Below are 16,901 nucleotides of genomic sequence, written 5' to 3'. Positions count from 1 at the left end.
TCCTCCGTCCATTGGCCTGTTTCCACATTTGGGCTCAACAGTGCTGTATACACACAGCTTTAAAGCAGCTCACACTGCAGCTCCAGGTGGCTTTTCTGTCAACAGCCTGCAGCGGTTAGCCTTCACACAGTCCATCTGGAAATGGGCCTGAGTGGACTGGACACAGACTAGAGGACACCTTACCTTCACTGGTCGGCTCCGCTCCAGGTCCGGGTCCACCGGCCCCTCTGCCTCCTCAGCTGGCTCTGTCAGCCGACTCCCCCCTCCAAGAAAACAGACCCAATGAATGACAGCTCCACTGTGTTGGCTTTTCTGTCCGTTTCATTGGAGAAAGCTGTGAAAAAACACAAAGGCTTCAACTGATTGAACGATCCAAAGCTCCAAATGTTACCCAGACGGCAGCTAACTACACATTAGCATTAGCGGATAAGCTAACGGAACTAGCGGTGAACAGTCAAATATCACTGACCTTGTCCTCAGAAAAATACTTGGAACGTGTGGACAGGAAAATACCATAGAAATAAAAAAAATCAAATCTGTCTCTCTCCACTGTTGTGAATCCGTCTGTTTGTCTCCGTCGGTGATTAGACAGACACAAATCCCACAATGCATCTGTACATTTTTTTAATTTCCCGGGCTCCCAAATGAGACAATAGATTAGCATTAGTGGCTAAGCTAACCGCGCTAACGTCCGTTTTTTCAGTTTCCCGAGCTACTAAATGAAACAATACATTAGCGTTAGCATTAGGCGTTAGCATTAGCGGCCATACTAACGGCGCAGACGTCCATTTTGTCCGTTTCCCGGGCTCTGCTGTACAGTAGTGACCCATGTATCCCACAATGCATCAGTGTGAGTTGTGGTTTGAACCTGTTAAATGAGTTGTTTTTAGAACAGATTTAATTTGGATGTGGATCCCTGTGTTTTCTGTTCATCTGAAGCTGAAACCAGTGATCATTTGTTCTGTTTTTTAATAGTTCACACAGCATTTCCTTTTGGGCTGATATTCATGGTTCTATTGTCCTTAAAAATGGAAAATATTCCATCCTTTTCTTTCTGTGATATGATTTATTTTATGGGATTCATTAGAAGTTAATGTCACAGATATTATTAACTTAATTATTATTTGGGTAAATATTTATATTCATACTAGTAAGTGGAAAAACCAAACCCTTCCTTTAACTGGTTTTTATGTGATTTATTAAGTATTCATTCTTTAAAACACTCACATCTACTACATACAGTAGATTTGTTCCTGGTAACAGCTGTTACTGTTGGAACAATGTTCTAGATTTGAACTGTTGTATTTTTACTGTTGACAATAAAGAAGAACAAGCACATGTGAACTGAGCGTCTTCCACTGTGATGAGTGTCAGTGGATTCATGTGAAAAGGAATTCATGTCAGTTCAGTGTGACGCCCTTCCATCCTGGAGCCCAGCTCTAGTCCTGCACAGGACCACATTCAAACACCTCTGGGGCCCAGGGTCAGGGTCTGGGTCTGGGTCAGGGTCTGGGTCAGGGTCAGGGTCTGGGTCAGGGTCTGGGTCTGGGTCAGGGCTCAGCAGAGAAGGCCGGCACGGATATGCTCTGATGTCCTGGAAGGAAAGTGGACGCATGGGGGGTGTCTATATCAGGGAGACAAACCTGATCAATGAACAAAGTGTTCAGTTACTGAACACATGCACATCTGCGGATCAGGCTAAACTCTGGATATATGTGGAGTATCTGCGGATCAGGCTAAACTCTGGATATATGTGGAGTATCTGTGGATCAGGCTAAACTCTGGATATATGTGGAGTATCCGTGGATCAGGCTAAACTCTGGATATATGTGGAGTATCTGCGGATCAGGCTAAACTCTGGATATATGTGGAGTATCTGCGGATCAGGCTAAACTCTGGATATATGTGGAGTATCCGCAGATCAGGCTAAACTCTGGATACATGTGGAGTATCTGCGGATCAGGCTAAACTCTGGATACGTGTGGAGTATCTGTGGATCAGGCTAAACACTGGATATAATTTTTTGGGCTGTTCTCTTTTTTTCTTGTAGTGGATTTTTTTTTTGGGCTGTTCTCTTTTTTTCTTATAGTGGATAATTTTTTGGGCTGTTCTCTTTTTTTCTTATAGTGGATAATTTTTTGGGCTGTTCTTTTTTTTCTTATAGTGGATAATTTTTTGGGCTGTTCTCTTTTTTTCTTATAGTGGATTTTTTGGGGCTGTTCTTTTTTCTTATAGTGGATAATTTTTTGGGCTGTTCTCTTTTTTTCTTATAGTGGATAATTTCTTTGGCTGTTCTCTTTTTTCTTGTAGTGGATAATTTTTTTGGGCTGTTGCACCTCTGGACCACCGTAGATTAATGTACAAACCAAAATAAACAGTTCATTCAATTCAATTCAATAAGTGGAAAAAGTCAAACATTCAGAAGTAACTGGATGTCGTTAAAGGATGATTATGGTAAATACTTTTGTCTCCTGTTTCAGGCCCACTTTAGAATTAGAATAAAACAAGGTGATGAAGTGGAACACTGAACAACGGAACAAGACTAAATGTTGGTTCCACTGATGTCCTGAACTTTCTGGTTGATCCAGTGGTTCTTCTTCACCACAGTCATCAACAGTTCAACACATTTTCAGTCCAGTCAAACCTGTCTGCAGGTCAGGGTTCGACCAGCAGAAACATGATGAATCCAGTTGGATGTTAAAGGAAACACTGGACCAGACCAGTCCCAGACTGGACCACTAGATGGAGCACTGGCTCATTGGCCGTCTCCTTTGGTGGTGCTGAACTTTGTGCTAAACAGACTTCCTCCTCAGATGGAATGTGATCTCCTTCATGTTGTTGTCCTCAGTTTGGGACTAAACCACTACCGGCTCATCAGTCATTCTACTGAGCACGCTAGAAACAGTAAATCACAAAAAACACAATTAATTTCAGTTAATGGATTACCACGTCAGAAATCTTGATCATTTATACACTGGGTACTCTTTTGGCTTTGCCCTGACTTAAACTGCGTGCCCATGCGAAACACACGACTGCCGGTGTTCCTCCACCTTACTCCAATACTCATTAAAATTAGGCCTGTGACCTCGGCCCCAGGAACATGAGATACCCCTCCCGGAGGTAGAACCAAACACAACATAGTTTTTCCTCATCTCTAAGGCCCCCCATACATGAAATGGATTCTTGTATAAAAATATTTTAATGCAAAAGTGGTCAAATTGATCTATATTGTTGTACACCCGCAGACAAAAAATGAAGTCTGTTCGTCTGGTGATTGAAGCATATAAACCATATAAACTATATAACCATATAAACTATATAAACTATATAAACCATATAAACTATATAAACTATATAAACCATATAAACTATATAAACTATATAAACCATATAAACTATATAAACCATATAAACTATATAAACCATATAAACCATATAAACTATATAAACCATATAAACTATATAAACTATATAAACCATATAAACCATATAAACTATATAAACCATATAAACCATATAAACTATATAAACCATATAAACTATATAAACCATATAACTATATAAACTATATAAACCAATAAACCATATAAACTATATAAACTATATAAACTATATAAACCATATAAACTATATAAACTATATAAACCATATAAATTATATAAACCTTATAAACCATATAAACTATATAAACTATATAAACTATATAAACCCATGTAGATTCACTATGGAAGCACCAGCAGGTCTATAACTTGGCATAGTGGAAGCCAGGATATCCGACACATTCTAGAACAAACAGAATGTAAATATGTGAATTCAAACAGGAGATATAGTCATTTTAACACATACCTACAATAGGCGAGAATGGAAATCTGTGTAGAACATTCTCTTTCCTTTTTAGTGACTGTAATAAAAGCCAGAACAACACATATGAGGGCTTGTTTGAAAGCTGTGGTTCTACTGAATCCAACAATACCAACTGTGTATTGGTAGCTTGTATACTCATGGAGTTAGCTCACAAAAGGTATGAGGTGTCCCAAAAAGAAGAAAATGCCAGAGACACAGAGACAAGGAAACATCGTTCTTTAATTAACAAACTGTTTTATTCCAATTAAATGTTCCTATATCTAAACCTCACTAAAGCTAATGTGTGTGGTACAGTGTGTTGTGTGCAGATGCTTTGTGTGTATGTCTTGTCTGTCTATAAGGTGTCTAGGGTCATGAGGGGCGGTAGGTCTGTGGGAAACATAAACATCTCTGTATCACTCGTCCACATTATCGTCCAAAACAACATGGCTCATATTTGGGCAGTCAGGGAAAGGGCAGGAGCAGAACTGTGCAGGTCCAGCCTGCTGACAGACACTGGCATCTGCTGCTTTCATTGCACTTTCCGTCTTTCCAGTACAGGTGGGTGATGTCTCTGACTTCTTTAGGTGCAGGTGCTTTGACAGACATCACCGGTTCAATAGACCCATCTTCTCTGAGCCTCCACCCTCTACCAGCTGGGTTCTACAGATGAGGCTTTGCCACATGGCTGTGACGCCACACTGCCGTCTGGTACAAGGCTCTTGATACATGCTGCTGAAGGCATCTTCTGTTGGGGGTAGATTTGCAGCTGATGAATCTGTCGTAGATGCTAGTGTGTAGCTCAGCTCATCCAAGGTGGTGCAAGGACGGCCATCCTCCCTTTTCTTTCGGCCGTACAGGAGGAGGGCATACTTTCTCGCCACAGGAATAGCCTCTTCCAGGCTTTCAGAAAGTCCAAAATTTTCCATCTCTTTTAAGTCACTCAGATGAGTCTTCAGTCTGTTAAAAGCAGTAACCTTCCCAATTCTGGACAAGCTGCTTGTGGTATCACAACCTGTGAGGGCGTGGCATGCAGGTAGACACGCACAAAATGCTGCACCAAGCTTCTTTGCAATTGCACAGACTGGGACAAACCTCTCCCTTGGACCGTGTCCAGAGTGCATGAACACCGTTGAAGATCCAAACATTCCTTGGCTGGAATAATACACAAGGAAAACCAGCATGTCTGTATCATCACATCTGATGATGACCTCAGAATGAGACTCTGCTGCATGTATCGCATGGAATACCAATCTGGTGTCCGCCTCTTCCTGGTCACTATGCAGGTCTGTCAAGTTGTCAACACCTGAGTTGCTGACCACCTTGACCTCCTCACCATTTTCATTTTCATTTTCACAAAAGAAAGAAGTCAGTTATCAGTTAGCCTAGCATCAAACACACTACAGGAGGTCCTTGGGTTACGAACGAGTTCCGTTCCTATGCTGGCGACATAACCCGAATTTCTGCGTAAGTCAGAATTAACCCTTTAATACCCCTTGTCCTTAATAATGGTCCCCACGGTCGACCGAATGAAGTCTAAGCCTTTACCGATGTTCGTCGGCGTCTCACCTTTCTCCGACCTTTTGATGATATCCAGCTTCGTTTCCATCGCAATGGCTCTCCTCTTGGCTGGACCAGCATCGCTAGAAGATCCTGCTTTCTTTTTTGGGGCCAGGATGTGAAAAAGGAGGGTGAAAAAGGCGAGGATACCGAGAAAATTACGGAGCACAAACACAGACACTCCACACTATGGGGCTGGAGACAAAATGGCGGACGAGACTCAGGCGTCGTAAAGTCGAAATAGCGTAGGTCGAGTACCGCGTAACCCGAGGACCTCCCGTATTCGTCTCTGACCCATGAAAATCTTCTTCACTACATTTTATATTTTTCAGTCACTTGGAAGACTTCCCATCTTTTAGTTATCCCCATATTTGGTTACGTAAAGTCAACATTCACATATGATTGGTTTGACAGCTGTTGCTGGGTTAAAACATGCCACAGCTTACGTCAATAACTCCACGTAAGCTAATTGTAAGAAAAAAGACATTGAAAGTTCACCTGAGTTAATCACACCTTGGTTTGACATTTACACCAACAGTTTAGCTTACACTGCATAGTTCAACCACAAAGAGTTTCCGTAAGTACGTCTAGTTCTAACATTTGCGCAATTCTTGACCACAGAAAGTCCCTAAGTTCATATTCAAGATTAACTCAGCTCGCTTCTACCACAAAGCTGCAGGATAAGATCTTTTTCTTAGAATCTGACCTTTTCTCCAAGTTCAGCACAAACGAACCGGTAACAACCCTGACCTTTCACTGCTCAATACACATAAAATAAAAATTAGAATATAACAACTTAGATTTTCAAAACAACTTATAATATTTCATTTCTTCTTTTCCATTTTGGTTCATGATGTATGATGTTCACCTGACATTTTAAAGCAAGATTCGAAGTGACACATTCATCTTCCATTTAACATGATCTGTCCTACAACTGTGTCTCAGTTCTATTCTGTTCATCATGTTGTTTCTAACTGATGGAAATCCAACTGTGGGAACCCCGACTGGCAACACAATCACAACAACCAGTTACTGATTAAAGTCCACAGAGTCAATCAGAAGTAGTATCACCATAGAAACCAGGTCCTGGTTGACCTCCACTAGTTAAAGTGTTCACCTGATGGTGAGCAGAGCTTCTGTGATGTCACTGTTGTGTGCAGGTGGTGCATTAGAACACACTTCTGTACTCTGAAGAACACAGAACACAGCTGTCAGTCTGGGGTTGGTCTTCACATCTGGATCCTGTGAAGCCTGATCTGGAGGTTCTGAAGTCTGATGTTCTGCTCAGAAGTCGGTGCCACTGGTTCAGACACACTGTGGTTCTTCTTCTCATCTGATGCTGAGGTTCTGTTTGGTCCAGACGGTGACGGTTCACAGCTGTGCTGATGACTGGACAGAGCAGAGGGTGACCGGGATCTGTTTGGACCCTGAAAACTATCCAGCTGTTCTGGTGTGTTCTGACTCTGACTATCTACAGTTTGTCTATCAGACAACTGCTCAGTTATTTTCTTTTGTGCAAATGTTCGACACCTTCGGGTCTGTCGGTGACACTTGTAAGAGGAAGATGACCAGAATATCTTCCCACACCTATCACAGGGGAACATCACCTTCTTCTGGTGGACGGCATGGTGAGAACGTAAACTGTTCCACAATCTGAAAGTCTTCCCACACTGGTCACAGGTGTATGTTTTTTTTTTACTGTGGGTGCGTTGGTGTTGTTTAAGCACATTCATTCTGGTGAAAGCCTTCCCACACTGGCCACAGATATGCAGTCTTTCCCCACTGTGGGTGTGTTGGTGATTTTTTAAGCCCTCTTCTCTGATAAAAGTTTTTCCACACTCGTCATAGCTATATGGTCTTTCTCCAGTGTGGCTGCGTTGGTGGACTCTAAGCCCACTCTTACAGATGAAACTCTTCCCACACTGGATGCAGTCATGTGGTTTTTCTCCAGTGTGGATGTGTTGGTGGTATTTAAGCCCATTTCTACAGTTGAAACTCTTCCCACACCAGATGCAGACATATGGTTTTTCTCCAGTGTGGTTGTGTTGGTGGTATTTAAGCCTAATCAGAGTGGAAAATCCCTTCGCGCACTGGTCACAGTTATACAGTCTTTTTATGGCGTGGATGCGTTGGTGGTATTTAAGCCTAGTCAGAGTGGAAAAAGCCTTCGTGCACTGGTCGCACTTGTACGGTCTTTCTCCAGTGTGGCTGCGTTGGTGGACTCTAAGCCCACTCTTACAGATGAAACTCTTCCCGCACTGGATGCAGTCATATGGTTTTTCTCCAGTGTGGATACGTTGGTGGTGTTTAAGCCCACTTGTACTGGTGAAAGTCTTCCCGCACTGGTCACAGTCATATGGTTTTTCTCCAGTGTGGTTGCGTTGGTGGTATTTAAGCCTAGTGAGAGTGGAAAAAGCCTTCACGCACTGGTCACAGTTATAGGGTCTTTTTCCGGTGTGGATGCGTTGGTGGACTCTAAGCGCACTCTTACTGGTGAAACTCTTGCTGCACTGGATGCAGTTATATGGTTTTTCTCCAGTGTGGGTGCGTAGATGGATTTGAAGCCCATCACTTCTGGCGAAACCCCTCCCACACAGGTGACAATCATATGGTTTTTCTCCAGTGTGGCGGCGTAGATGTAACGTAAGCCCAGTCCTTTGGGTGAAAGCCTTCCCACACTGGACACAGCTGAATGGTTTTTGTCCGGTGTGGATGCGTTGGTGCAGTTGTAAATCACGCGATGTAGGATACTTCTTCCCACACTGGTTGCAGTCGTACGGTCTTTCTCCAGTGTGGATGCGTTGATGCCTTTTTAATTTCACTTCCAAAGGGAAAGCCTTCCCACACTGGTCACAGATGTACGGTCTTTCTGTGTTGTAGATGCACTCGTGCCTTTTCAAGCCTTGTGCTATGGTGAAAGCCCTCCCACACTGGTCACACTTAAATGGTTTTTCTCCGGTGTGGATGCGGAGGTGTTCCTCCAGTCCCGATCTTTGAGGCCAAACCCTTCCCACACTGGTCACACTCATATGGATTTCCTCCAGGGTGCATGCGTTGGTGCCTTTTTAATGCGCGTGCACTAATAAAATTATTCCCACACTGGTCACAGATGTATGGTCTTTCTGTGCTGTAGGGGCACTCGTGCCTTTTTAAGCCTTGTGCTGCGATGAAAGCCATCCCACACTGGTCACACTTAAATGGTTTTTCTCCAGTGTGGATGCGGAGGTGTTCTTCCAGCCTGTTCTTTGAGGCCAGACCCTTCCCACACTGGTCACACTTATATGGTTTTTCTCCAGTGTGGATGCGTTGGTGCTTCTTCAGCCCACTCATTGTGCTGAAAGTCTTTCCACACTGGTCACAGGTGGGTCTTCCATCCATGTTCGCTGGAATCAGGGGATCTTGGTCTTCCTCCAGATCGAACTTTTAGGTTTCAGTTCAAATCCACCTTTGGCTTCTTTCTACATGAAAACACAGAAACAGAAAAGCCTGGTAATCAACCACACTAGCAGGGCATCACATTACAATAATACACATACACACACTATCACACCTATCACACACTATCACAAACTATCACACACTACCACACATCACACACTATCACACACTACCACACTATCACACATGATCACACACATATCACACACTATCACACATCACACACAATCACACACATATCACTAGTCCTGGGTATCGTGGCCAATTTCCATAATCGATTCAATTTTGATTCATAAGGTTCTGAATCAATTAATCATGATTCGATTCAATCCAATATCGATTCGATTCAGTATTAATTGACTGATTCAGATTAATTTAGTGATACCAAAGTACAATTTTGAGTTGTAACCTGATTATTTTGACTACCGCAGTCATGCAACACATCAGTACTGGGATCAATGTTGATATTAGAAAGGAAATAAATCTGACATTTGAGCAGAAGGAGCTGAATCTGCTCTGAAATAATGAACAGGACACAAACATTCCCATGTTTCTACAGCGGCTCAGAACGGATTTCTCCGTCATCTTAATTGTGTTTTATGGCTGGAGGCTGCGACTCACTTGGGGGGCGGTTCCGTGATTGGAGCGGGGGTGGGGTTGCGCTCCGTGAGATTGTTTGTCAGAGCGAGGAGCAGCGGAGCGGTCGGACATTGTCACTTTCCTCTTCCTGACAGTTTGGATCCAAGTTTTCATTCCAAGAACGACCGGCTTCAGCGACTCACCTCAGAGAACCTCCAGGCGTCCAGTTCCTTCACACTGCGGGTTCTGAGTCTGAGGCCGGGAGGACCTCCGCTGGGTTTTCCCCACCCTTCCTTTGCGTCTTTTCCGCAACAGAGCCGTCACGAGCGAGACCCCAGGGGTTCACAAGACGGAGTCGGTCGTGCTTCCGCGTATTCCCAGTCCTGCTCTGACAAATCCATCTCATCCGCTATTAATCAATTACACAAAATTAACATGAAATCGATCTAAGATCAATTAAATCAATTTTTTTACCCAGCCCTACATATCACACACATATCACACACTATCACATATCACACACATATCACACACTATCACGTATCACACACTATCACATATCACACACATATCACACACTATCACATATCACACACATATCACACACTATCACATATCACACACATATCACACACATATCACACACATATCACACACTATCACATATCACACACATATCACACACATATCACACACATATCACACACGTATCACACACTATCACATATCACACACATATCACACACTATCACATATCACACACATATCACACACTATCACATATCACACACATATCACACACATATCACACACTATCACATATCACACACATATCACACACATATCACACACTATCCTGATTTCTTCCAGATGGTGCCTTGCCAGGAGGCTGGCTAGTACCAGCAGCTCTTGTCATGTTTGTGTGTTTTTTCTTTTTTTAATCAGTTTTTAATTTCCTTTTTGAGTTTTTTTTTTATCCTGTTTTGTTGTGAAACATGGCTGGACTGAGTTTGTTCCTTTTCGTGGGTTCTCCCGTTCCTTCTCGGACTCTTTGGAACAGAAGGAGGCCTGCAGACAGGCCGTTGTTTCCAGGTGTGAACAGCTGATGGGGCTGTGTGGCCTGTGCTGGTGCCCACAGACACAGCCCCAGTCCTAGGGCAGATTCAGAGGAGGTGGCGGGCTGCAGGTCTGGGCTCCAAAGGACACACAAAACAACCAGACACAAGCAGCGCTCCCACACGAGGACGACAAACATGAGGTCTGTGGGAAAGACGACGCACAAACCAGTGACTAGAGACGGAACCACATGAACATTTCAGATCACTGTTACTGTGACCGAAATGATCACCGTTATCATTATTATTATCGCCGTATTGTTGAAATTGTGCTCAAAATGTTCAAAAAGTACTGATACACACACTGAAAGAATTGAACCAAGTTGTAATTTTAAAAAAATAAAGAAATAAAATAATTGGCACAATGTCCTTTCTGTTGTAGAAACATTCCAATATTAACCCTTAGTGGTCTGAGTCTATTTTGTCTGTTTTTCAGTCCTTTGGATTTGGCCTTTAACCCTCTGGTATCCAGGTGTGCTTTTTATGCACACTTTTCACTTTGTTTTAGAAAACTTCATATTATTTTTCACAATTTAAATAAGGTTAGAATTCAAAAGTTGTTCATTTTTACATGATCTTTAAAATTCTGTCCACCAACTCAAATGTGCACATTGTAAACAAAAGAAAATGACCAGACTAGCATCTGTCTGCCCAGTGTGCATAAAACGCACTATTTCTACCATCAGAACCACTGTTTTGGATCCAAAGCCTTTAAGGCAGAAATCCTGCTTTTACTGAGATCTGGGCTTCATTTGAGAGGGGAGGGGCTAAAGTAATTTATCAACGTTACAGCCTTTTTGTTTCCACATTTATCTATAAAAGCTTGAAATGCAGTTCAACATTTTTCAGAAAAATACAGAATATTTGGTTTTGTGTTCCAGAGCTGACATTTATGAAGGAAAAATTTAGCAAGTAAGAGAAGTATCTCAAACATAGACATGTTTTGTTTTTTGTTTTTTTTACCTTTTTGGGGTATCTATATAAACTAAATCATCCATTTGTCCTGATCTGACAAAGTGTGTGAAAACCTGATGGATCATAAATGAGCTGAAGTCCTTCCACAGTTAGGCCATAAGGTGAAACATGAAAAGTGACTAGAAAATGATTTTGGTTCCCGTGTCTGGGCACTACTTTTTAAATGCATTTTTGTTTAGACTGTACCCTCATGGACTTTGGGTTAAAAGTTCTCCACAATATTTCCTGCAGTTTTTTGTCACAAACCATAAATCTATATGAATATAAAATTAAAAAATGAAAATTCTGTGATGCTAGATTCACTTGTTTTATTTATCAACATTCATTTTAGCAACCCAAAATCTCTCATAAATTGATATTTATACATATTAACATTTTAGACAAGTCTTGATGAATTATTACCATGCAATGTGAATGTAGACCATGAAATCTTGGAAATTTGTGGGAAAAAGCTTCTACTGATTTCACATATTACACATGGTGAATTTAGCCACACACAAACACACATCAGTGTAACAGCATTGTTTGACTTTTACAGTGTTTACAGTGGCAGGGTTTCTGTTCTTCTTCTAACAATGATGCGTTTGTCACGTAACAATACATGTTTTTAATAGATCTGGGTCTGGTTTTTTACACAGTACACTGTAAACTTTTATTTTTGTTCAATGGATGCTCTTTTAGAGGATATTTCCTGGTTCTATAACATGTCTAATCATCCCCATCACTGTCAGAAACATCATCCCATGTAGCTCTATCTTCTGTTTCCTTCTGAACATTCACACAGTGCTGACACCTACACACATCAGTGAAAGACAGTCTTGCTGACATACAGAACACCTGTCTGTGTCACATTTGCCTTGTTTCCAAGTGCAGTGGACGAACTGCAAAACACTTTGAGGAACAGGATTTTTAGTCCTCCAGGTCACTGTTAACTCCCCATCCTCAGTGTGCCATCCACTACCAGTGGGTGAGGGTGCACACATCATACCTTTCAGACAGTGTGTCATTATTGCTGTTTGGTAGTTTGTCCTTTTGCAGTGTTGGTGTAGAGCATCACATGTTGGAGGCATGGACAGGACAAACTACCAAGGAGCAATACTGACACACTGTCAGTAAGACTGGGTGGCCATGGCTCAGATGGTAGAGCAGGTCGTCCAATAACCGAAGGGTCGGCGGTTCGAATCCCGCTCTGTCCTTGTCAGTCCATTGTGTTCTTGGGCAAGACACTTCACCCAGTGCCACTCACTCTGGTGTATGAATGTTTGGTGGTGGTGGTTCACAGTAATAATAATTCTTTGCCTGATGATCTGCTCACAGAACAGAAGATCTGGTAGCTGACATTGAAGGCGGCTCATTTCTGAAACACACACACACCTAGTTTCACAAAACGTCAAGCAGCACTGTGTGTGAGAGAGAATGAGTTATGATCAGTAATAGTAATAGTAGTAGTAATAGATGTAATAGCAGTAGTAGAGAATAGAATAAACTTACACACTTACTTATACAGTGTTTGTGTGTGAGTGTGAGAGACAGATATATATATATTTTTTTTACACACCTGCTGATAACGTCTGTGCCAGTGAAAGATGATCCTTTGTGCATTTGCCAGACACGTGATGTATTTATCCACTTTTTTTTTTTTTTTTTTTTTTTTTTTTAACATATTATGCATAAGGCAGGCTGAGCAGGACCAGATGAAACAGTAGGTAGACCCATCCTGGACAGAACAGGACCAGATGAAACAGTAGGCAGACCCATCCTGGACAGAACAGGACCAGATGAAACAGTAGGCAGACCCATCCTGGACAGAACAGGACCAGATGAAACAGTAGGTAGACCCATCCTGGACAGAACAGGACCAGATGAAACAGTAGGCAGACCCATCCTGGACAGAACAGGACCAGATGAAACAGTAGGCAGACCCATCCTGGACAGAACAGGACCAGATGAAACAGTAGGCAGATCCATCCTGGACAGAACAGGACCAGATGAAACAGTAGGCAGACCCATCCTGGACAGAACAGGACCAGATGAAACAGTAGGCAGACCCATCCTGGACAGAACAGGACCAGATGAAACAGTAGGCAGATCCATCCTGGACAGAACAGGACCAGATGAAACAGTAGGCAGACCCATCCTGGACAGAACAGGACCAGATGAAACAGTAGGCAGACCCATCCTGGACAGAACAGGACCAGATGAAACAGTAGTAGACCCATCCTGGACAGAACAGGACCAGATGAAACAGTAGGCAGACCCATCCTGGACAGAACAGGACCAGATGAAACAGTAGGCAGACCCATCCTGGACAGAACAGGACCAGATGAAACAGTAGGCAGACCCATCCTGGACAGAACAGGACCAGATGAAACAGTAGGCAGACCCATCCTGGACAGAACAGGACCAGATGAAACAGTAGGCAGACCCATCCTGGACAGAACAGGACCAGATGAAACAGTAGGTAGACCCATCCTGGACAGAACAGGACCAGATGAAACAGTAGGTAGACCCATCCTGGACAGAACAGGACCAGATGAAACAGTAGGTAGACCCATCCTGGACAGAACAGGACCAGATGAAACAGTAGGTAGACCCATCCTGGACAGAACAGGACCAGATGAAACAGTAGGCAGACCCATCCTGGACAGAACAGGACCAGATGAAACAGTAGGCAGACCCATCCTGGACAGAACAGGACCAGATGAAACAGTAGGCAGACCCATCCTGGACAGAACAGGACCAGATGAAACAGTAGGCAGACCCATCCTGGACAGAACAGGACCAGATGAAACAGTAGGCAGACCCATCCTGGACAGAACAGGACCAGATGAAACAGTAGGCAGACCCATCCTGGACAGAACAGGACCAGATGAAACAGTAGGCAGACCCATCCTGGACAGAACAGGACAGATGAACAGTAGGCAGACCCATCCTGGACAGAACAGGACCAGATGAAACAGTAGGCAGACCCATCCTGGACAGAACAGGACCAGATGAAACAGTAGGCAGACCCATCCTGGACAGAACAGGACCAGATGAAACAGTAGGCAGACCCATCCTGGACAGAACAGGACCAGATGAAACAGTAGGTAGACCCATCCTGGACAGAACAGGACCAGATGAAACAGTAGGTAGACCCATCCTGGACAGAACAGGACCAGATGAAACAGTAGGTAGACCCATCCTGGACAGAACAGGACCAGATGAAACAGTAGGCAGACCCATCCTGGACAGAACAGGACCAGATGAAACAGTAGGCAGACCCATCCTGGACAGAACAGGACCAGATGAAACAGTAGGCAGACCCATCCTGGACAGAACAGGACCAGATGAAACAGTAGGCAGACCCATCCTGGACAGAACAGGACCAGATGAAACAGTAGGTAGACCCATCCTGGACAGAACAGGACCAGATGAAACAGTAGGCAGACCCATCCTGGACAGAACAGGACCAGATGAAACAGTAGGCAGACCCATCCTGGACAGAACAGGACCAGATGAAACAGTAGGCAGACCCATCCTGGACAGAACAGGACCAGATGAAACAGTAGGCAGACCCATCCTGGACAGAACAGGACCAGATGAAACAGTAGGTAGACCCATCCTGGACCGAACAGGACCAGATGAAACAGTAGGTAGACCCATCCTGGACAGAACAGGACCAGATGAAACAGTAGGTAGACCCATCCTGGACAGAACAGGACCAGATGAAACAGTAGGCAGACCCCATCCTGGACAGAACAGGACCAGATGAAACAGTAGGCAGACCCATCCTGGACAGAACAGGACCAGATGAAACAGTAGGCAGACCCATCCTGGACAGAACAGGACCAGATGAAACAGTAGGTAGACCCATCCTGGACAGAACAGGACCAGATGAAACAGTAGGCAGACCCATCCTGGACAGAACAGGACCAGATGAAACAGTAGGCAGACCCATCCTGGACCGTCATTTATTCCTCAGTTTCACTTGTTGATCCTGCGGTGCTGCTGCACAGACTCACCTCCCTGTGATTCACTGACATCTGGATTCTCTCTTGTATGTTTCTCCGCGGAATCCAGTCGCTTTTTTTTTTTTTTTTAAATCAATGAATCATCTGAAGCATGTTTCATGAAACCCAGCATCTTCTGGAACATTGTCAGAGTCAGTAGTGCTAGTGTTTATCAGTTTCAGTTATACTCCTGCTCTCACCACTAAAATAAAGCCATCGTTCAACACAGTTTCTTAACGTTTCCCATCGTTTGGCCGAAAAATCCTGTATTTTTTCTTTTTTTACAGATATGAGGTGCATATTCCATATTTTTGCTGGGTTTTTAAAACTTTTCGTTGTGTTTTCCTCCTCAGAACTACAGGAAGCTCACTTCCTGGTTGCAGCCATCTTGGATGTTTTGTGCTTTCTGATTGGACCAGCAGGTTACACGTGACTGAAACCGCAGCACGCATGATAACAATAGCATTGTGTGAATGAAGTTAAGTAGTACCGACTTCAAACACTGATTTAAAAAAACTGCAGGATTGCAAATGGAGAACTTTTGACATTTAGCTCAGGAAAAATATATCTGTGTAACTGAGTAAAAAGATTGTAGTGTCCCATATGTCGGAATGGGATGAAACGATACAGCGTTCACCTTATGGCCTAAGTGTGTTGGAGTTTGAACGATGACGATGACACACACACACACACACACACACAAACACACATACACACAGTCTGGTTGTGTCTTTTTGTGTCTCCACTCATTTCCACTCATGTGTCCACAGGGTCTGGATCTTTCATTTCCTCACACAAACACAGCAGATTGGAATCATGCAGCATTGAACAAAACTGGAAAGAAGTTCCAGCAGTATTTTTTTTTTTTTTGTTAAAGCAATAAAGAAACAAATCTCCCTTCATAATTTTTCATGCAGTTCCAAAAATGTCCATTCCACTGGACACTGTGTGTTTAATTTTTGACTCAAAGAATGCAAATATCAGAAAGTGATCTACTGTGTGAAAACCATCCAATCCAAACCTTACAAAAAAAAAAAAAAAGAAAAAAAAAAAAAAACTTACTCAAAGAAAAAAAGTGTTCTAATGCAATTTTTTTTTTGGATCTTGAATATTTTTTGCATTGGTCTTATTTTGTTGCTTTTAATTCTATTTCTGATTATTTGGTTGAATATTTAACAGTTACATCACCCAAACTCTCTTTGACTGTTTTCTAGTAGTGGAATGAATCACAGTACATTTACTATGCTACAAGTACAAACCAAAAACAAATATTTTGCATTTTAAAAAAAAATTTTTTTTTAAAGAAAAAAGTGTTCAAATGCATTTTTTAAAATCTTAATTTTTTTTTTTTGCATTCAGCACTTTTTTTCTTTGATTGAAAAGGTTTTTTTAATTGCAA

The 16,901-nt window shown here is 42.7% G+C and overlaps 1 protein-coding gene and 1 long non-coding RNA gene across 3 annotated transcripts; both read right to left on the bottom strand.

Moving 5' to 3' along the window:
- Positions 1–5,616: 5,616 nt before the first annotated feature.
- LOC115416577 (oocyte zinc finger protein XlCOF6-like) lies at positions 5,617–8,857 on the bottom strand. 2 transcript variants are annotated; one of them, XM_030130390.1, is made up of 2 exons: positions 8,681–8,857; positions 5,617–8,091 (listed from the first exon to the last, which is right to left on the bottom strand). In XM_030130390.1, exons 1-2 carry the CDS (start codon positions 8,779–8,781, stop codon positions 6,633–6,635), a joined length of 1,560 nt encoding a protein of 519 aa, XP_029986250.1. In that variant the 5' UTR covers positions 8,782–8,857; the 3' UTR covers positions 5,617–6,632. The 2 variants fall into 2 exon arrangements, with proteins under 2 accessions (XP_029986250.1, XP_029986249.1); XM_030130389.1 differs by having other exon boundaries at positions 5,617–8,806.
- Positions 8,858–12,071: 3,214 nt separating this feature from the next.
- Positions 12,072–13,168, bottom strand: LOC115416578 (uncharacterized). Its single transcript, XR_003935004.1, has 2 exons — positions 13,069–13,168; positions 12,072–12,867 (listed from the first exon to the last, which is right to left on the bottom strand). It is a non-coding gene; the product is annotated as an uncharacterized LOC115416578 (long non-coding RNA).
- Between the last annotated feature and the right edge of the window lie 3,733 nt (positions 13,169–16,901).

Source organism: Sphaeramia orbicularis, unplaced genomic scaffold (assembly GCF_902148855.1).
Source record: "Sphaeramia orbicularis unplaced genomic scaffold, fSphaOr1.1, whole genome shotgun sequence".
NCBI lineage: Eukaryota > Metazoa > Chordata > Actinopteri > Kurtiformes > Apogonidae > Sphaeramia > Sphaeramia orbicularis.
The sequence above is the reverse complement of the archived record's forward strand: the minus strand, read 5'-3'. Positions and strand labels throughout refer to the sequence as shown.